Genomic DNA, 23,276 nt, shown 5'->3' on the forward strand with positions numbered 1-23,276 from the left:
AAAGTCAGATTTTCATGATATGGCCCCTTTAAAACAACTATGTTAACCATCCAACTTTTGTGTCTGCAGGTTTACGCAAATCATCCCTAAGCTGGACCCTCCTCCCCAGCCGCTCAACCGCAAGCGCTCAAACAGGACTCTCTCAACGGGTGTAGAGACCGAGTCAATATCTTCAACTGTGGCCACTCCAATAAATGGGAATGCACTAAATGTGAGCAGCAGCTCCTCCTTCCCTGACATCACACTGTGCTCTGGCGACAGTGCATTGTGTTCAGTTAGCGAAGATTCGGGTGTACGCTCAAATGATAAATCCCTGCAATCCCGCCAGTCCAGAGATGATCCTTCTGATGACCAGAGCTCTGTTTTAATCTCTACATCCAGCACCTGCAGCAGCCTCCCTGAGGATCATCTATCTGCAGACGGTGTGACTCCACCTCATTCTGCCACACCCATCGGCTATGAGGAAACAATTCGGTTTTCTTCACCCTTAAATGAAACCTGTCTTCATATCAGCCTGAGTGAAGATGAGCTTTTGGAGGACTCCACCTATAACATCACCGCCCCATGCAGGAGTTAGAGAAACTCCAAGCAAACGTTTTGTTATAGAAGCATAGAGAATATTTCATGACTGAAGCCTCTTCATGGCCTGATGTGATAGAAGCCACAACCTCACACTGTTATTATATATATATATCAAGGTAATATCTACAATACCCTAAAAGGATTTGTATCTATACAATTTGCTGAAAAAAAATTTAGTATAACAAAGAGTAGAGTATTATTGGCAAATGGATAGAGTGTATTTTTTTAGATTGAAAATGAATAGTTTTATTTTTAGCCTTCAAGCAAGCAATGAAAGGAGTGAATTTACCCGCACTAAGATTATAGGAACTGCTCTAGTTTGTGCTATAGCTGTGTGTTTGTCTTTAGGTTGTTCATGGTTGTGTTGTTACCAGTTCAGGTCCAGTGTTTACACTGATGTTTACTGTAATTCAGATGGATTTATATTGTTCATATGTTTTTGGGCCATGGCCTAATGGTTGGAAATTTGGGGTTTTAACCCGCAGGACGCCAGTTTGATTCTAAAAGCTGGCAGGTAGCGACTGAAAGACACCTTTTCCCTGTAGGTGTGTTCACAATTTGCAGTAGTGCATGTGTTCACTACTCAATTCGATGGTTTAAATGCAGAGGTCAGATTTTGATTATAGGTTTCACTTTTTGGATGTTGAAAAACAGTTACAGTATGTTGTTAAGAAAAACAGAATGAAAAAGGGGAGTGTTAGCATGAAAAAGTCCTAGGACAATTAAAAAACAATGTTTGAGAAACACAAAGAAATCTAAGAAAACATGCCCATTTAGGTGAAAAAACATATTGTTTACACTGGCAGACAATTTGTTTCATATACAGACAATGTACAGATGGACAGATTTCCTTTAACATACTATATACTTAAAAAACTAATTTAATTGGATTTAAGAATACTTAAATTTCCTTTTTAACTCAAAGCTGTGAAATGTCTGCCACCAGTGGTGTAGTGGTGCCTGGAAAAGTGGATATACTCTTAATTAGAGGTGGGTATACCCCATGCCATCTAATAAAAAAGAAGTAGGTATACTCTGTATACCTGTGTATACCCTGCGCACTACACCACTGTCTGCCACTTACTGAATGCTTTTCATTGTTCCCAAAAGGCAACAATGACATAGCAAACAAATGTTTAAAGACAAAGTGAAGGTGCAATGTGGGACTTTTAGAAGGATTTGTTGACAGAAATGCAATATAATATACATAACGATATTATTAGTGGTGTATAAAGACCTTACAAAATGAACTGTATTGTTTTTATTACCTTAGAATGAGCCGTTTTTATCTATACACCCTGTGGGTCCCCTTACATGGAAGTTGCCGCCATATTTTGCAGTAGCCCTAAATGGACAAACTGTTCTACAGAGCGCGTTTCCTCCCTAAGTTGTCTCTGACGATGACATGTTTGTCCTGTGGCAGCTACTGTAGCTGCTCATTGCATTTCAAAAATGAGGTTGGTTGCACCACTAGATGGCGCTAAAAATACATTACACACCATTAAAAGAGGCAAATTGGATGGAAGGACGAAAAAAGGGTATTTCTGTCTTAATGAAAAAAAAACAGGTGTGAGCACATGCTGATATTTATGACACTCGGAGGAGAAGGGAGGTGGAAGTAAAGAGAAGAAAAATAGATAGAAAAAAGAAATTGTGTTTGCAATTCTATTGTTAAAATATAACAGCAAGAACTTTGGCAATTAAGGACATGAATAAACTGACAAGTTTGTCTCTGTACCTTCATTAATCTCAACCACTTTCATTCATTTCATATTTTCTTACTTAAAATAAGGAATAAAATGTGTCATGTTTTTTAAAATATGCATTTTGTAATCAGACTTTTGTTTAGGTTCAGTAATTTTCCTTTAATGGCAATGAAAGGTACCGAGCCCCTAAGGTGACATTGGAGTAAAAAAATCTAAAGTGTAATGCTCACGCGAAACCTTCATGTGCAGAATTTTTTTTAACGTTTAATTTTGCTTGCTCATGTGAAACTATCGCGTGCGCACGTGAAACAAACTTAATTTAATTTTTGCTACATGTCCCCTTAGCGGCTCCTAACAAAGGTTATTAGTCAGTAATAAAAAATTCCTTATTTCACAAATGTCACTTAAGTCATCTCAATGGTATTTAACACATTTGACTGTCTTTCACTGCAAAGTCCTCTAAGTGCATGCAAGCTTTTTTTGCATAAAATCTCCAGTTCTAAACAAGTCTCCAGAATCTATCAAAATCTATCAATATCCTTTAATACTCAGATAATCTCATTTTAATAGCTTGCCAAAAATGAAAATATTTTGGTTTCCTAAAGACGAGGGGACACGACAGGCATGAATAACCACTGTGCAAAGAGAGTTTTAGCAGCTTGGCAAGAATTTAAGGATCTGTAGCTGACATATAGGCTACATATTACACTGTAACATTAGCTCAGTGTAGTAGTTGATATGCTTTAGCAATGATTTGAATTAAGATAATGTTGCTTGTTATCAGAAAAAATCTACTCTAGAGGGACTTTGTTGCTATTGAATCTTTGTGGAAGTCTACTGGAAGTTAAGTTTGGGCCACAAAAGCGGTTTGTATTGTTGCTACTGAAACCGTCTATACACAACACATTGGTCTTTGGGCATCTGTTGAAACAGGGATAGAACTTGTAAACAAGCAATTTGTTCAAACATTTTTATTTAAAGAGCAACTCTAACTGTAAGTGTGTATAAGTACATGTTAACAATATGCAAAAGGTACCTACCCCAAAGTAAACAATGACGGGAGTTATCTTTCCAACATAAATCTATTTTCTTGGACTGCAACAAACAAACTAATATTCATTAGTTATCACAGAAATGTTTGTAGTTCCACCTGTGTGTGTGTTTCTGCTGAAGTATCGATACCCCTAACTTTATGGTTAAAAAAAATTATGTTTTGTTAGTTACTTTGTGTTAAAAGTGAAGCATACAACGAGTCTTTATATTACATTCACTAAATAAAGAAAGGCACTTGAATATGTATAGAAAAAGTTCATCTTAGCTTAATCTTATAAAAACAGGTTACAAATACACATTCGCTTGTTGAGTTACATTGACTTTCGTCATTTTGTGTATATAAATTTCATATAATATGATAGTTTATTTTTTATGTTACCTCTTTTTTTATTTTTTAATAGTCTTAGACTATTAAAAGGCTTCATTCAGTAGTATTCGGGGCTTTAAGTGAGTCAGATTTCCCAATTGTTACCATATTTAAAACATATTAAGCCTACATTAAGTCTACAACACTTAATTTAAGCCAAAACCTATAAACTTTCATTTTAAAAAAAAATACATGACAAAAAAGTTGCAAATTTTCTGTTGTTTTTGCTGCTGGTCTTCTTTCCCACTGAGGACTCAGATGTTGAGTTGATGGAGTCTCGTAAATTTAGATGTTCTGCATTATTAAAAACATAAATAAGAGCCATCAGTAAAACATTTTATCTTGACAGTAATTGAGTTTTCTAAGCCTAAAAAACAATAAAGCTTAAAGTGGAATGCCAAGCGATATATTTTCTTTAACAGAATACACTTTTCAAGGACAACAGAGAACGGCTGGTTTGGACTGCAGCCCTCTACTTCCTGGATATATGACGTCAATATTAGTTGCTGTCGAATCCCAACACACTAAACTAGCTACGCAGTCAGAACTCATTACATATTTCTAAAGGAGGAACTTCATAGAACAAAGAAGACATCAGCCCTTTTTTAGGACAGTGAAAACAGTGGTAGAGAAAAGTAAATTGTATGAAAAATGCAGATGTTTTTATACACAAAACATGAACACATATTATATATAATCTAAATTGTTACCTATTTCTTTCTCTGAAAAGCTTGACTTTAACAGAAAGGTTTTTGTTATTTAAAATATTGTTTGTTATGATCAAACTTCCTGTCCCTCTGCATACAATTGCATCTCAACTACTCTGCATATACTATTACTGTGCATCTCAACTACTAAACAATTTACCTGGTTAAATGAAACATTGACCACTGTATGGTTTGTGCAGAAGGTGGTTGTGTAGGCAAAAGCCGAGATGGAGATAGAGATGATTAACTGGAGGATGGAGAACACCAGTATTGTTCCAGTGGGCCACTATTAAAGATTCAACATCTCATTTACACACAGATATACAGATCCACAAAATATACACCATCCACTGTATTTAGTGAGTTTTTATACATTATATTAAAGGAGACATTACTTACAACTTTATATTTAGAGTCAAGCTATTAAGTGTCCCTGAAAACTTTAGATGCCTAAAGTTACACTTGAAAATGTCTAAATGCTATTGAATTAAATAAAAAACTTAGATCAATTATGTTTTGTGCAAAGGATGTGAACCTCACTCTTAGTCATTTGTGCTATAACTTGATACAAATTACTATTATGTGCTATTAAAATGATAAAAAAATATTAATTTGAAATAAAAATACCTTAATTTCTGAAATGAGATGCGATCCTGATAAATCTACAGCCGATATAATAATGGCTATCCCTGCAGTTACGGCACTGCATACGTTCATTCCAAGCGAAGCTTTCACCTTTAATACAGGGAAATAAATGCATTTAAGTGATAAAATCCTTAACATGATGCAATATAAATGTCAAACAACAGGCCTGGTGTTTCCCATATAAACTCCAGCAGTGTAAATTTAAAACTGGTGATTTTGCTGTGTGATTGAAACAGTCATCTTAAACCAGTAGTTCTCAACTCCAGTATTATAGTCGTGCATAGGTTCTATGCCGTTCTATACCAGTTGCATAAAAACCCTTAAGTTAAGAAATCTTTTTTTTTAAGGTTAAAGGTCCCCTTAATGAAACACAGGTTGCAAGATAAATCATAAGGGTATTGATTTATGGCAGTGAGAGGCGCCTTTTTAAAAGTGTCTTCTGAATGCTTTACACGCTACATTTTAGCAGGAGTGCTCTGAGTGCCGGAAGTTAAAAGGAAAGTCTGAGTGGAAAAGCACCCATGTTTTGACAGAGGCTATTGTAAAATACTTAGTATAGCTAAACAAAAAGATACTGCACATGCGCTAAGTCCCTCCCCTAGACGATGTCATTTTTTAACGGCTCTTTTTTACTGGAAGGCAGGACTAGAGCGGCCATACTGACGTTGCAATCTCCCCCATTCATATCAATACCAGTGACACATCTTGGTAATATGAAATATCTTTGGTATATACACTAAGGTAAGGGTGATGGTTGAGATGTTTATTACAACGCTTTTAAAGAAATCCCTTCTCTCGGGGAAACCCTCACTTAAGAATTTTCATGCAACCGGGCCAGGGCCATAAACAATATTGTGTGAATATATCAGAAACAACCTGACAACTTAAAATGTTTTAACATAGGCAATACACACCAACCAGGGATGGAGTTTATTTTCCGCAACAACAGACAGAGAACCAGCAGCGATGTACTGAGAATGAACAATAGAACATTTTAAATAAAATGATGGAAATTATTATTAAAGTGATATAGAAATAATTAAGCAAAAAAAAAAAAAACTTACAATAAGGGATCCCCAGTGGGTTATGCCACTGTTAGTTATGTAAAAAATTCTGTATTTGGTTGGTTCATCAGTAGTGAACCCAAAACCAAATAAGAAAAACACCACACCAATCATTATCTGGACAGTCTGTAAAAGAAAAATAGATTACCCTTAATGGTTACACTAAATTTTGATATTCTACTTCAGACATTCTATATTTCTACTAACTATAAATAACTTTGCAACTGTATGTCAACAAACTCTCATTAACGATAGGGGCAGGGATGGGCAGTATTTTTGATACATGTATTTCAAATACGCATTTAAAATACAAAATAGTATTTTGTTATTTGTATTTGATAGGGTTGATGAAAATGCCTTTATATTTTGTATTTTTCTATTTTTAAAATACTGTAAAATACTTTGTAAAGAGTCTACATGATGGTTGGAGTTGGTTACGTATGTAACCTCTGTTCCCTGAGGAAGGGAACAAAAGGTTGTGTCGATGAAGTGACACTTGGGGTTCGACCTTGGGAGATCAATTGCTCCGATTCTCTATATAATGGGCCTATGAGAATTGGCAAATGAAATACAAATGAAATTTACATATCATGACTCCGACTGCAGATTGGGGCATAAAACAAAGGCTGGTAGGGGATTCCATTCAGTTTTAGTGCTCAAGAGCGGATCTAAAGACCAGCAGGTCAGCGGGAGGTCAGCGTTGTGACATGAGGGACACAATGTCTCGTTCCGTCCCTCAGGGAACGGAGGTTACATACATAACCAAGACGTTCCCCTTCTGTCACTCACTGACACTAGGGGTTCCTTATGTAAGACGCAGCAATGCTTAGCAAGTTATCACCTATGCCAAAGAGGAGCTAGCAAGCAATGCATGCCAGGGAACTTTGCATAGGTCAATAACCATCCAGTGCACAGGGAAAGTGAACCATACAAAAGGCGACACAAAAAGGTTTCCACAAAGGCATGATACCCACCCGACACTGGGAGGTCTAGGAGAGACATGCGGAGAACACAAAAATAATGGAAACAAACTCAGAGCCAGAGCTACACAGCATGGAGCTACCATGGCATAGGGCGAGGGTATAACCCGCCCAGGGAATACCCAAGGTTTACAAAAAGGAAACCAGATGGGGAAATATAAATCAGCATTGAAAGAGCCTGAACAAAAGACAAATGGCGATGTCTTAGGAGATTGCCAAAAAAAGATCTGCTCTCCGCAAGCTGACCTAGAGAACAAATAATACCCACGTTCACCACTAAGGGGGAATTAATGGGAGATTTGTGCAACAAATGAGGGCACAATCCAGGCCCACAGATATCAACCGGGTTAGGTGTTCGGAGCAGACACAACCCGAGACAACACTTTATACCTTCAGATTGTTAAATCTTGCAAAGGTGTTAGGAGTAGCCCAACTCGCAGCTCTGCAGATGTCTGAAAGAGGGACACTAGGCAGTGCCCAGGAGGAAACTACACTTCTAAAAGAATAAGCCCATACTCCCAGCAGACAAAGCAAATTCTGGGAACGATATGCCAAAGAGATGAGAGCCAATCCGAGAGCGATTCCCTGTTTGGAGATAGCCTCCCCTTTCTGCTGACCTCCAAAACAGACAAAGAGCTTATCAGATATTGTAAAATCCTGAATACATTCCAGGTATGCGGAGCGCATGTACCGGACACAACAAGAGTTGTGGGTCATACTAGGAAGGGCATGGAGGTTTACTACCTGATCTTGAAAGGGTATGAACCTTGGGCACATGGCCAGACCGGGTCTCAAGATAAGGTGAGAGGGAGCCGGTCTGAGTTCGAGGCACCCAATGGCGGTAGAGAAGCTTCTAGATCCCCAATACTCTTGAGCATGATCAGGAGGGCCGACTTCTGAGAGAGGGCACTAAGCTTGACTGATACCAAGGCTCAAAGGGGGGCTTCTGAGGTCCAAAAGGACATCAGTAAGGTCCAAAGAAGAAACAAGACTAGACCAAGGAGACTGAACCTCCTAGTGCCCAGTGTTGTGCCTGAACGAGTTCATTCAACGAAAGTTCATGAACTCGTTCATATTTTGGGCGAACGTGAACTGAACGTACTGTATTACTGCCTGATAAACGTTACTGTGAACTCGTTCATTCTGGGGCTTGTTAACGCTCTTTCAGTTTAACGTCTTTCAATAGGGTGCCAGATTTCTATAAAGTCTTCCAGGCGAAAACCCGACTAAAACACACCGTAAACAGGCCTTAATGTGTAGCGGAAAAAACACCCAATCTTGCAACACCCGCGTTTCATGGCTGCATGCATCATCAAAACAAAGAGCAGCATGGAGGTGACGCACTGGACGCTGCTCACATAGTTTAAAATTAAATAACATCATATTTGTCCTAAACGGTTAACGATTAACATAGGCTGCTAACGCATATTCTGGATCTTGATAGACAAAGACCCCCCGCCCTCCCCCTGCACCTATGTGCAGCAAGGCAGCACACATCGCCAACAGGCACACAGGTATAAATAGGAGCTCATCACACAGGTCGTACTCCAGCTGTGTTTTTTTTACTTGTGTGGAGGTGAGTGGAGATAAATAACTAAACACCAGTGCTTCAGCTTTACAGCTAATTAGGGCGCACTCACATTATCCCAACCAAACCAAACCATGCCTGGGCGCGATTGCCACCCCTCCCTACTCCCCCAGGTGCACGCACTCACACTGTACTTCTTATCGATCCGAGTACGGGCGCGCTTTCGTCATTAAGATGCGATTGTTTTGAAAAAGCAGGAAGTAAAGCGCTCTCTTAACACTGGAACCCACCGTAATGATAAGTCTGTGTTTTTTTATTCGGAGTCGTTTGGTGCGCGATTACAGACAGCCCTCTCACATGTCATCATATTGCTTAGTTGATCTGTCACGTGTACAGCTCGGACATTCACGTAACCCCGCTGCGCGCATCAAAAGGTTTTTACGGAGGCAGATGAAGGTGAGTGGTCGCGCAACTGACGTCTTCACCTTTTGAATCGCGCTCAGGCGCGATTGCGCTCCCACCACAGCCTTCCGCGCCTGAGCCCAAGTGAACCGCGCTCCGGCCCACCTCTGCAACCCGGCCGCGGCGCGATTAAACAATACGCGCCCGGGCGCGGAACGAAGCGATCACACTAGTCAATCAAACCAGGCTTTGGGGGTCAAGCGCGCCCGAGCGCGGTTTGGTTTGGATAATGTGAGTGCGCCCTTAGCCAAAAGACAACTACAGTTAACTCGTGTCTTGCTAACATCATATAATGTTATATATAAGTTTTAATAAGGCAAAAGTAACATAATAGTTTAAAGTTCAAAACTATGTGTAAAAAATTTCAGTTGCTGTAGTTTTTGTACTTGTCAATTATTCTGTAGTGTTTCTTTTTTTTTTTTTTTACAATTTTTGCAGCTTTCCCTGTAGAATTACACGGACCAGAATTAACCAATTAGCAGCAACACTCGTTTTTTAGTTTATGTAGGATGTGTTCTTTTAATACCAAAAATTTAAAGATGCACAGAAAACATGCACAATGTTGGCACTGGCAGTTGCGTGTGTGTGAGGGAGGGAAGGAAGTTGTATGTGTATATAATCCGGTCCTGGGTTTATGAATTTGAATTCATGAGTAAAATCTTTATTTTTTTTAGTTATTTTGCAAAGGACAGGAATCATTTTTACTTAAATATATGAGTAAAATCTGCTTAAATTTGTAATCTATATTTGCTAAGGGTGGAAATCATTTTTACGGTGTGTTAAAAATAATTAACTTGATTTACTAAAAATCAAATTGACGCTGGAGGAATCCAGTGCTGTGTGTCCACCAGAGTAACATTAAAGAAGTGGATGCGTTAACAAATATGATATTTAATTAATATGACAGAGACGCGTATCTGTATCTAAAATAAAACAGAAAGGACTTCTCATTACATTTACATTCACGTTCACAAAATACACGCAAGACAGAGCTGATCAGAAAACTTAACAGTAAACTCTGATTACGCATGAGATTATGCAAGTATCTGGCAAACTTAGAATCGAGCGCCCTCGATAAAAGAAGTCACCAGTCGCCAATTTAAGCAGATGCTTTCATATAGAGATTAAAGTGAAAAGCAGGAAGGAAGGAAAGCTTGAAAATACATTACCCCCAATGTCTTTAGTTGTACTTTAAGAAACCCCATAAGAAGTGTATTGAGATTAGTTGCTCTCTCATCCTGTTGTTCAGCATCGTCTTGACCTATCTGTGGATTTATTTGGATAAGAATTCTACCGTTGTCAGTTGAGATCACCTGGCTGGTCATTTAAGCAAAGTTTGTGGATTTCAGCTGTAATAAAGCAGAAGAGAAAATGTAACACAGGCTGTGAAGACCCAGCTTAAATCTTTTTTTGTGATTTACTGTCTTCTACATAAAAATCCTGGATTATACAGGCATGATCACAAATGTCCTGTAAATCTTCAACAAGAAATATACATATAGATCAGACAAGGAGAATGAAGAAAAGCATTTTAAGCATGTGCTTATAAAGTTGAACAATTATGAAAAATTTTAATTGTTTCTGTTTACATTTAAAAATATAAAAAATTAATATTTAGAAATTAGCAGTAACTACTCAGTTACTTAAGGGGTTGATTTAAGATGCTTGTTATATATGTTGTAGTCACGAAAAATTTGATTAATTTATTTGTGTTCATGGCACGAGATTCAGCTTTTTTCGTGCCTTGAGCATGAATGTCTATAAATTGTTTTTTTGTGTCCCTTTCATGACTTTCTTTTTCGTTTCATTTTATGTATTGTTTTCTCATAGTTTTTTCCTATTTTCTTACCATTATCACTTGGGGTTGGGTTTAGAATCACTTCCTGTTACAAGTTTAGACATCCTAACCCAAACCCCAACTCTAACCCCGACTCCAGCCGAGAATAGTTTTAAATGCTGAAGAAAAACATGTAGAAACCACATAAAAGTACATCCTAACCCAAACCCCAAATCTAACACCAACCCCAAGCGAAAATGAAATTTTAAATAGAAAAAAAGAGAAAACAATACATAACATGACATGAAAAAGAAAGTCGTGCCACCGATTTAAAAATATATATTTATAAAACACTACAAAGACATTTGTGCTCAAAGCATGATAATAAGCTGGATTTCGTGCCATGGACACAAATAAATTAATATATTTTGTGACTATAACACAACTTTCCGTGAGTTCATGTTGATTTTAAAATTGTTGGAAAAAATATACTTTTTTTTATTAAACCATGAAACTTAAAATACACATGGAATTAAATACAGCTTAAATACCGATGCTGGTTTTAAGAACAACAGTTAATTGGTTAAAGTATTGTTCAGAGCATGATTTTTTTTTAATCATGCACTTTATGCATTTGCTGCTTTGAAATGGAATGTATTGTGAGAAGCAGCTAAGTAAAATACAGGAATTTATTTTACCTGGAATCAGAGGAGATGTTGTTGCCTGTTTGCAGTTATGGTGTACAGAGTTGTTGCATGTGTATGTAAAGAACCTCTAAGGAGGAGCTAGACAATTGTAGGCTACACTCTAAAAATAGATGTGTTTAAGGGATGACACATTAAATGTGTTGTACATAACCAACAGATCTGTGTTATTATTGGAACAGCAATATTCATATATAACACAACTTGTGTTGTCCCTTTTATTAATATAAACACAAATTAAACATAAGGTCTCAATCAGCTCTCTAACTCACAAGGTCGTGAATCAGTATATGATGTACACAGGTTCGGGCACTGATCCTAGCTCACATCACACTGGAACACTGTTCACTTATTTTTTTTTTTTTTGTGACGTAACTGCTTAAGCCTGTTATTAAGCATGTCATTACAGCTGTTATTAATCAACAACCAGCACAACCAACTCCATCTCTCTGACCCAGACAACAATTTGATCTCTCAGTGAAGTCACCATCAGCTCACAAGATCCTCATAATGTTGTCACAATGAGTGCGTTTACATGCGCGGATAACTATTAAAAATCTGCTTATTATAGAAAACAGTTTTCACGCGTTTACATGCAAATCAATATACCGGCTATGCAGACAACTGCGTTCACATGGTAGCCTACTTGGAGATTTGTCAGGTTTCTCGCAGGCAGTGACATCACCACCTTTAGTACATATTAGTATGGAGACATGCGCACATGGACAAAACCATGAGAAAGCCGGTTAAGGTGTTTACATGCCACGTAAAAACAGGGTTATGAGTAAAAACTACCTCTGCCGATCAGTTTTTGCTTACGCCATTTAGGGGCTTTCCCCAATAAAAGAAAACTGTTTTACCCATTTACATGACCCCACGTGTTATCAGTTTATTAAGCATAATCGGCATAAGACACAGTGATCTAAAACTGTAACCACACTGCGACAATCACTGTGTGCTCATATATTAAGGTCACAGTAAAGGTCACGCCACACTCACTGTGCACTCACTATGGTCACGATGTGAGGTCATGGCACACTCATTGTGCACACATACCATGAACTAAACATTCTGAATTCACATATAGATCACACTGTGATTATCACGGTATGAGAATGGTGTGACGCCACTGTGATCCTCCAGTATCCACCTTTTCCTAGTGGGATAAAGGAAGTAGAATGCCCCCTTTGTGTTGTATTGCCTCCTTTTACATTTTGAAATCACAATGATCTCACATTCAGCTGGAAAAATAAGTATTTGACACATCAGCATTGTTATCAGTAAATTTCCACCAGAAGTAGCCATCAAGCCAAATATTAAATTTATACAAAGAAATCAGAAAATTTATGTATACAAGTTGAGTCATAATAAATTGAGTGAAATGACACAGGGAATAAGTATTGAACACATGAAGAGAACAAGGTGCAAAATGGCATAGAAAGCCAAGAGATCACCTGAAATCTGTCAGTACTGAGAGGAAACCCTGCCCACTATCAGTACTAATGATATCAGCTACTTTAGTCCTAATTGATGGCCTATAAAGGCTTCTCATTACCCAGGATGCGCACAGGAAAGACTTCATAATGAGTAAAAGCAAAGAACTATCTCAAGATCTTCGTAATCTTATCGTTGAAAAGCATTTTAATTTAAATGGTTATAGGCGCATTTCCAGAATGCTCAATGTTCCGGTGAGCACTGTGGGGGCCATTATTCGGAAATGGAAAGAGTATCACTTCACCATAAACTGGCCACGATCAGGCGCTCCATGGAAGATCCCTGTCCGAGGAGTCCAAAGAATAATCAGGATCCAACAACGCGTTTGTTGAATCAGTGTGAATTGGCCTTAAGGTGTAACAAATAAAAATATATAATAAATAAATATTACATTTAAGGCTATTAGTAGAAGGTGCTTTGGCGGGCAACTCATAGACTGATAGATGTTGGAGACCACTGCCCTAGAGTTAGTGAGAAGTTAATAATATTAAGAAGAGGCTCTATTATAACAGGTTTTTTTACAGCCACTTTGCTACTATTTTCAGAACATTGATGTCTTTTTTCACAACTCTAGATACAAAACTCAAAATGGTTATCACTTGTAACACAGGATGTCTAATATTTAAACACTGCATGGTGCATTCACATCTTGAAATCTTGCACTTGCACAGTTATTGGTTCAAAACACAAATTTACTGTGAAATACCATTGAAACATAACTATAGATTACCCACACACAAGCAACTGATAGTTTCACTGTGTCATTGTTCGTACAATCATTAAATATTGTAGAACAAAACAGGTGAAACAGGTTTAATTATTACATGTACAGTAACTACATCTCTGTAAAAGTACTGCAGTAGTAGAGAAAATACGACAGACACAGTGGAATCACAAAGTTTGTAATAATTGTTGCAAAACACTACAGTACAATTATATCATCATTCCACAATGTGCTCTCAGTCATAACGATTTGGCAGAATTGGACAAGCAATTACAAGGGTCTGCATCTATACAGTGCAGTGATAATTGGTTCATGCTCTATGCTTATTGGTGACAATGAATCTTATTATCTTAAAACTTTCATGATTTTCAGTAAACATGGAAGATAGTTTGTCTGTTTCCATACAACTATTAAAAGTAATGCAACAGTTACACTCACCTAAAGGATTATTAGGAATCCCACAAATCTCCATCTACTGCACGATGCTATCCTATCAATATGGGCCAACATTTCTACAGAATGCTTTCAGCACCTTGTTGAATCAATGCCACGTAAAATTAAGGCAGTTCTCAAGGCGAAAGGTTGGTCAAACACAGTTTTAGTATTCCTAATAATCCTTTAAATGAGTGTACTTATCAGTTTGAGCAATTGTATCAATTGAAAGTTCATTGTAAGGAAATTAATAGACACTTATTTGAAATGTAATGTGTAAATTGCCTTTTGAAATGTGGTGTCATACTGAACAGGTGATTTTTGTCGAATGAACAAATGATCTAAGTTTTATGTCTATTGTATCCAAGCAATTGCGAAAAGGTTTAGAGTTTGGAAAATGTGCATTTTTAACATTAGTTGTGAGTTTTATGTCTAGAGTTGTGAAAAAAATGACATTAAAGGTTCTGAAAATAGTATCAAAGTAATTGTAAAAAACCATAACATAATATGTGTTTTATTTTAACACAAAATCAGCACAAAATTACACAAAATGTGTTAAAATTACACATATATGTATTAAAAGCATAACACAATTTTTAAATCAACACATCCTTTCTAAGAGTGTAGCAGCTATTTAGTTTGGCTGGTATGGGGATAAACATGTTGTAAGTTTAGGTGTGGCAATAATTTTATTTAGCTCTTCCTGTTCTAATGGTGAGAAACACTGCAGCTGTTCTTGTGGGGCTATATTTGTTGCTAATGCATCACTATAAAAAAAAACGGTGCTATATAGCACCAAAAGTGGTTCTTTGCTCATAGAAGAATCGTTTTTAGTGCCATATAGCACCGGTGAAGCACCAGTGAAGAACCATACGGGGGCCATATAGCACCACATATGGTTCTACATAGCACTATGTGGTTTTACACAGGTGCTTCACCGGTGCTATATGGCACTAAAACGGTTCTTCTATGATTACGAGCAAAGAACCACTTTTGGTGCTATAATAGCACCGTTTGTTTTTAGAGATAGAGTCAGAGATTGAACATTTACTATTTTTTCTCTTATTTTTAGATTTTTGCAGAATTTCATGCAGTCGTGGCAGTGACTTCATTCAATTCTGAAAAAAATTGTTGTGACTGAATATTAAGATCAGGTGTCTGTTTATTTGGTAATTTTGTCACTGTTCTAAACAAAAACCTTGCATTGTTTTGGTTAGTTTATGAAGCTTTTAAGCTGGCTACTTTTTACCATAAAACATCTCTGTGGTTGACTCATGCTTCCGTTAGACAGCTGTTACTTTTGTGGCCATGCTAAAAAAAATGGTATGACATGTTTTCATATTTAAAATTAAACACTGCTCATCACATAAACCTAAAAATCCTGACTCCATGATTCAAACATGTAAAACTTTACATGCCCCTTGCACTGTTGTAATTTTATTTTCATGTAAACTCTAAAGACTTTTTATTACTATCTACGTTAATCTATTAATGAAACATTTTACAGTCAATTTTAAAGCTGCAAAATCTTTGTAATCTACCTTATGATTTCTGTAAATAATTAAAATAATTATGTTTATCTAAAAAACTACATAATAAAATTGAGTAGATATAAACGAAATTCTAAAGCCGCATAACAGGTCAAAACCACAAAAAAATAGTAAATTTAATTATTTAGGAAAACACATATTTTGTATTATATTATAATGTGTTGCATTATATTAAATTAATACAGGACTTTCAGTTACTACTGATCAGAGGGGGACAGAGTACACAGCTTCATTACTTGAGTAAAGGTACAAATACCCCTTGCCAAATTTTGCTCAAGTACAAGTAAAAGTACTACAGTCAGATCATGTCTAATGAAGTACTTTTTTTTTAAAGTACTTGAGTATATTCAAGAGGGTTCACTCTTAAGTTGTATTCATTACTTTACTAAACAGTGACTGAAATTGCTTGTCCTTTTTATATATCTAGAACGTTTGGTGTTACTCTCGTATTTTGGTCTGATGGTTGGGGGAGCATTAACTCCTATTTAATTGTTGCAACTTTTCCCCTAGAGCAGGGTTCCCCAAATCTTACCCTGGAGGGCTGAAGCACTACAGAGTTTAGCTCAAACCCTAACCAAACTTACCCACCTGTGATTTTCTAGTGATCATGAAGACATTGATTAGCTTGTTCAGGTGTGTTTGATTGGGGTTGTAGCTAAACTCTGCAGGGCTTCGGCCCTACGGGGTAAGATTTGAGGAACCCTGCCCTAGAGGTTGTAACAGAAAGTCAAGTTCAGTTGTCAAGTTCATCGCTTGTTTACTTGACTTGAACAATATTTAAAATAGTATTTTTGGCATCATGACTTTATCAAAAGCCCACTGAAGTGCCTTGGAATGCACAGCATTTTTTGATGTGTAGACGTCATTTTAACTAAAACATGAAGTCAGTATGGAACTATCGGGTAGACCCTCCCCTTTATTAAATAAACAATAGGGTTTTGTTTATGGTACAGTCCAACAAGGTCACATTTGAAAGCTTGTGAGCACAGTTGTATTAAAATAAAGTCTTAAAGAGATATAAAATGAATATATAATATGTTATTGCAGAATGAAAACAATGATAGCATTTATGTGTAATATATATAATTTATAATGTTGAGAATGTCTGTTTGTGATGTTTGATCTCCTCCACATTGTCTTTGGTGCTGATATGTGAAAGTGTCTCGTCTCTCAGGTGCTTGTGATTTCAGGTGGAGGTTCTGCACAGTGTAGGGCCCGGGATGCTTTAGCGTCTAGACCAGAGGTTGCAAACGTCAGTCTTGGAGAGCTGCAGTCCTGCAGACTTTAGCTCCAGCTCTATTCAAACACATCATAACAGGCTAACAAGGGTCACAAGAAAGCTACAGGCAGGTGAGATTTAATCAGGGTTGAAGTCAACCTCTGGTTAGGGAGCATTTGATTGGAGAGGAAATTTGATGAGCAGCTGAAGTGTAGGATGACATCATAAAAATTCTAGACTTTTTTAGCACACGTGCCAAACTGGAAGTTTTGAATGCTTATATCATCTGCATGTGAATTTTGTCAGCATTTAATGTCCTTAAGACTAAGTGTTTCTTCAAAAACACAAAATGTTAAGCAAAAAGCTGAGATAATTCAATTTTTGTGAAGGACTTTTGATAGAGATCAGATTCAGGGGGATCCTCAAAACATACAAGGACATACAGCTGTCTCCCCCAGGGCGATATTTCTGTTTTTTATAAGTTGCAGAAGAGTGCCACCTGGTGGATAAAAGTGACCACAAGCTAAACTAGCACCAAACCAGCATGGACCAGCACTGTAATTATACTTGTCTATGCAGTTTTTTTCAGAAGGGTTCTTAATCCTTTCTTTATTCTTCAACTAAACACCTTGTTAAGGATGATTTTGTAAGAATAACATCATATTTTCCTTGAGCTGGCCACAATATTCTGATGTATTCAAACTGATCCATGTTCCCTTGTATACGATAAATAGGCCCAACACAGTAGTATGAAAAACATCCCAATACCATGATTTTTGCACCACCATGTTTAACTGTCTTTACAGTGTAACGTGCCTTAAATTTAGTATCCGGGAGTCGCCTGAGATCTGCTGATAACCACTTGACACTTGACCCGATAAGAAAAATTTTACTCTCATCAGGCCATAAAACATTACGCCATGTTTCTTTGGGTCTGTTGATGTATTGATGTGATTCTGCTCATGCCTTTTTTCAACAATGGTGCTTTACGGGTTTCTTGCAAACAGCTTAGCTTCAATCAGATGTCTTCTGACTGTCACAGTACTTACAGATCATCTTTGATCTTTCTAGAGGTGATGAAAGGCTGAATCTTTGCCATCCTGAATATCCTTCAATCTGTATTAACTGTAGTTGCTTGTTTTCTTCCAAGTGCTTTGGGTTTTTGTTGCCATTTTAAAGCATGTGAGATCATTTTATCTGAGCATCCTATTTTTGGGCAAACCATTTGCTTCCCCTCTTTCTTAATAAAGGACAAAAAGGAGATGTGTTTTTTCACAGAATGAACTCATTTTCTAATTTAACTTTACACTAACATTATTTTGATCATGCTACTTTCAATAAATGAGTCTAGAACTCAGAAGAAGTAGTGTGGATATCATTACAAATGGGAATATTGTTTTTCTATTACACTACAACATCTGTAAGTAAATAATTTCCAATGCAGAAATATTACTACTACGAATAACAGTGCTTTTATCAGGTTACCGATGTGGCACTGCTATTATTTTGAACATAACTGTATAATATAGCTGTAGACAGCGATACGGGGCCAAGCAACAATGGTCCTGCAACACGCAACGAAGCTGAAAGGACATGCAATTGAAGAATGCAATGTAGCAGATATGTATGGGAACTATCAGCACACAGGACTCAGAGATGAGAATGAACATAATGAAAAAATAAAAATTTTGAAGTATAATATTTATGTGCATGTTGAAAGAAGGACCGATTAGTCCAATGCTGACCTAGAAAACAATTGAACCACTAAAGCATCATACATGTTACACATGAGACTTAAACCAAAAGAGCACAAACGAAATAATACCTGTTAAAATAATAAAGTAAAATACAAATAATGAATTGAAGCTTTTGACTCTAAAGTAAGAGACTTCAATTGCTGCCCTAGCCAGGATTTGAACCCATGATCTCCAGGTGTCATGTCTGTCACTCATCTGGTTGAGCTACAGGGGAGACATACATCCAGACAGCTGCTTAAGTTAGATTGCTGAAGTGACAATGTTTATGTTCAAGTGTGGAGAGATTTTTCTCAAGAAGAGAATATTTTTTAAAACCCCTGTAGGTAGTCAAACCTGTTCGAACATTTGACTCTACATGACACAAATTTGTCAACCATTTTGATTGCCGCCGTATGGTGGATTTGAACCCGCAACCTCTGGATTTCATGCCCATCACGCATTTGGTTGAGCTGCTGGGAAGGCATAGATTACCACATCAAATATTCTCCATAGAAGTTTAGTTGATTAAATGGTTTAAAAGTTATTCCTGTTGACAAATGTATTACTTTTGAACAAAGATAAATATCAAAATTATGTTTGGTCATTTCTATGTGGCTCGGTCCAAAGATAATCTGAGCCAAATTGTGTAACAATTCAACAAACACTGCAAAAGTAGTAGCAAAAAAACTGAATACTGTACTTTTCAAAATGGGCGCTACTGCATATTTGAACTGGTGATGATGCTTGGCCACCAAATTACTGCAAGCCGTGCAGAACATGGAAAACAGACTGGTTGAGAATAATAGGTGAGAATAAACTCAAAACAAATATTAATAGAAAAACATAACACATGCATCAGACGGGATTCGAACCCTCAACCTCTGAGTTTTGATGCATGCGTTTAGTAGACTGCGCTACACAGGCAGTGTAGCTAGCCAAGGTTTTCAGAGCTGCAAACATTCAAATGGCCCAATCAAGGAAGGTGCAGACATGACATTGCAGAGCAGAAATAACAAAATTACAATTTATATGAGAATCAGATAGTTTAAGTGAGAACAGTTAAAGTTTAAGTCAAGAAAAACATGTTGTATAGGAATGCACAACATGTTATAATACAGTCATAATAATTTTAATGAGACAATGTCACAGGGACAGTCAACTTTGGACAGGTATTTCTCGGGAATGGCAGAGAATATCAAAAATGTGTTTGGTCATTTCTGTGCGGATTGCTCCAAAGTTTATGTGAGCAGAGCCTGGCATAAAATAGACTTAATTTGCAAAAGTAGTAGCGAAAAAACTACTTCACATATGCTATGAAATAAGACATGAACAGAATGTTGAAAACTGACAAATGAGATATCGTTGCAATCGACATAAACCAGTGAATAAAAATTCACAAAGAAAATGAAAAGCAGACAAAGTTTTCAGAAGTTATGGGCTGTTTTATATAGTTTATGAACCCTAGGTGGCGCTGTCTTCAGATTTCCCAGGTACCTTTAGGACATCATACCAATGCTTCCTACCGATTTTTGTGCCGATACATTATATAGAATAATAGTTATCCCAATTTAAAACAAAATTCAAAATAGTGTACAGGCGGTTTGGTAATTTCTGGCATAATATATATCGACAGATTTGTCATGAGCCAAGGAATCCATAGACACCAAGATCATAATTTTCTATCAAACATTTCAATAGTTATGGGCAAAAATAGCCATTTTTCATATCTCATGACCCATAGGTGGCGCTGTCCTCAAATTTGGCATGGTACCCCAGTTCATGGTCCTTATGAAGGGTACCAAGTTTCATTTCAATTGATCAAAGAATGACCGAGATAATGACTCAGAACGAATTTTGGGTCGACATCGATAAATGTACGCATTTATAACTTTTGAACAAAGATAAAAATCAAAATTCTGTTCGGTCATTTCTCTGCGGCTCCGTCCAAAGAAAATTTGAGCCAAATTGTGTAACAATTCAAGAAACACTGCAAAAGTAGTAGCAAAAAAACTGAATACTGTACTTTTCAAAATGGCTGCTACTGCATTTTTGAAAGGGTGGTGGCGATTGGCAACCAAATTATGACAAGCAGTGCAGAACATGGAAAACAGACTGGTTAAGAATAATAGGTGAGAATTAACTCAAAACAAAATCTTATTAGTAAAACATAACACATGCATCAGGTGGGATTCGAACCCTCAACCTCTGAGTTTTGATGCATGCGTTTAGTAGACTGCGCTACACAGGCAGTGTAGCTGGCCAAGGTTTTCAGAGCTGCAAACATTCAAATGGCACAATCAATGAAGATGCAGACATGACATTGCAGAGCAGAAATAACAAAATTACAATTTATATGAGAATCAGATAGTTTAAGTGAGAACAGTTAAAGTTTAAGTCAAGAAAAACATGTTGTATAGGAATGCACAACATGTTATAATACAGTCATAATAATTTAATATGACAAAGAGACAATGTCACAGGGACAGTCAACTTTGGAGAGGTATTTCTCGGGAATGGCAGAGAATATAAAAAATGTGTTTGGTCATTTCTATGCGGATTGCTCTAAAGTTTATGTGAGCAGAGCCCGGCATAAAATAGACTTAATTTGCAAAAGTAGTAGCGAAAAAACTACTTCACATATGCTATGTAATAAAATATTAACAGAATGTTGGAAACTGACAAATGAGATATCGTTGCAATCGACAGAAACCAGTGAATAAAAATTCACAAAGAAAATGAATATCGGACAAAGTTTTTAGAAGTTATAGGCTGTTTTATATAGTTTATAAACCCTAGGTGGCGCTGTTTTCAGATTTCCCAGGTACCTTCAGGACATCATACCGATGCTCCCTACCAATTTTTGTGCCGATACATTATATCGAATAATAGTTATCACAATATATGACAAAATTCAAAATGGTGGACAGGCGGTTTGGTAATTTCTGGCATAATATATATCGACAGATTTGTCATGAGCCAAGGAATCCATAGACACCAAGAGCATAATTTTCTATCAAACATTTCAAAAGTTATGGGCAAAAATAGCCCTTTTTCATATCTCATGACCCATAGGTGGCGCTGTCCTCAAATTTGACATGGTACCCCAGTTCATGGTCCTTATGAAGGGTACCAAGTTTCATTTCAATTGATCAAAGAATGACCAAGATAATGACTCAGAACGAATTTTGGGTCGACATCGATAAATGTACGCATTTATAACTTTTGAACAAAGATAAAAATCAAAATTCTGTTCGGTCATTTCTCTGAACCTCGGTCCAAAGATTATCTGTGCCAAATTGCGTAACAATGCAATGAACGCTGCAAAAGTAGTAGCGAAAAAACAAAATACTGTACTTTTCAAAATGGCCGCTACTGTAATGGGTGGAGTCTTAATGTAAGGTGTTCATTGTAATGAGCGTGAGGAGAGCAATCAGATGTACTAAGTAGAATTTTTGTTGATCAAATTATTCTAGAGTTATAACCATTTGAATATTGAATTTTTGAAGTGTTGGTGGCGCTATAGAGTTAATGCTAGAGACCCCATATTTGGTCACATAACTATTTAGGACCACCACTACAAGTGTGGCAAATTTTTTTCATTTTCCTATGTACGGTTCATAGGGCTGCCATAGACTCCCATTGGGGAAGAAGAAATATAATAATAAATATAGCTGCAAGCAGCGATACGGGGTCAAGCACCTTCAGCGCAATGAGCACCCAAAGCACAGCAAAAACGGCACGACGGAGCAAATGCGCAAAGCGCAGAAAGCGCGCAATACAGAGCCCGAACCCGAAGCAAAGCAAATGCAGAGCAGAACCACTGTAGTGCGGAGCAACAACAGTAAAGATGGCAAAAATATTATATCAGACAAAGTATTCAGAAGTTATAAGCAGTTCCATAAGAACTGTTATAGTTTATAACCCCTAGGTGGCGCTGTACTCTGACTTCCCAGGTACCTTCAGGACATCATGTCGAAGCTCCTTACTAATTTTTGCGCGGATATGTCAAATATTTTCAAAAATATAACAAATTATGTGAAATTTCAAAATGGCGGACAGGCGGTTCGGTCAAACCCGTCATAATACACATCGACAGATGCGGCATGAGGTAAGCAATCCATAGACATCAAGATCATAATTTTCTGACAAACAGTTCAGAAGATATGGGCAAAAATAGCCTATTTTATTATCTCATGACCCATAGGTGGCGCTGTCACCAAATTTGGCATGGACCCCAAGTTCATGGTCCACATGAAGTGTACCAAATTTCATTTCAAGTGATCAAAGAATGACTGAGCTACAGCGTCAGAACCATTTTTGCGTCAACCTCGTTAAGTTTGCGCATTTATTACTTTTGAACAAAGATAAATATCAAAATTCTGTTCAGTCATTTCTATGCGGCTTACTCCAAAGATCATCTGTGCCAAATCTCATAAGAATTGAACAACATTTGAAGGAGGAGTAGCGAAAAAATGGAATACTGTACATTTCAAAATGGCCGCTACTGTAATGGGTGGAGTTTTACTGTAAGGTATTAAAAGCAACA

The 23,276-nt window shown here is 37.1% G+C and overlaps 2 protein-coding genes across 3 annotated transcripts in view; one reads left to right on the plus strand and one right to left on the minus strand.

Annotated features, from left to right (window-relative positions):
• LOC135748525 (carboxyl-terminal PDZ ligand of neuronal nitric oxide synthase protein) overlaps nt 1–3,637 on the plus strand; it is a 32,001-nt gene extending 28,364 nt beyond the window's left edge. For both annotated transcript variants that reach the window (XM_065266732.2, XM_065266733.2), the window contains exon 11: nt 70–3,637. In XM_065266732.2, coding sequence (XP_065122804.1) covers nt 70–577 — 508 coding nt within the window. In that variant the 3' untranslated portion in view covers nt 578–3,637. The remainder of the gene's footprint in view (nt 1–69) is intronic.
• A 136-nt stretch (nt 3,638–3,773) lies between these two features.
• LOC135748526 (membrane-spanning 4-domains subfamily A member 12-like) lies at nt 3,774–11,628 on the minus strand. Its single transcript, XM_065266734.2, has 7 exons — nt 11,570–11,628; nt 10,264–10,443; nt 6,125–6,250; nt 5,975–6,031; nt 5,043–5,150; nt 4,576–4,701; nt 3,774–4,002 (listed from the first exon to the last, which is right to left on the minus strand). The coding sequence occupies exons 2-7, from the start codon at nt 10,417–10,419 to the stop codon at nt 3,994–3,996; spliced, it is 582 nt and encodes a 193-aa protein (XP_065122806.1). The 5' UTR covers nt 10,420–10,443; nt 11,570–11,628; the 3' UTR covers nt 3,774–3,993.
• Between the last annotated feature and the right edge of the window lie 11,648 nt (nt 11,629–23,276).

The sequence above is a fragment of the Paramisgurnus dabryanus genome, chromosome 5, assembly GCF_030506205.2.
Source record: "Paramisgurnus dabryanus chromosome 5, PD_genome_1.1, whole genome shotgun sequence".
NCBI classification, from domain to species: domain Eukaryota; kingdom Metazoa; phylum Chordata; class Actinopteri; order Cypriniformes; family Cobitidae; genus Paramisgurnus; species Paramisgurnus dabryanus.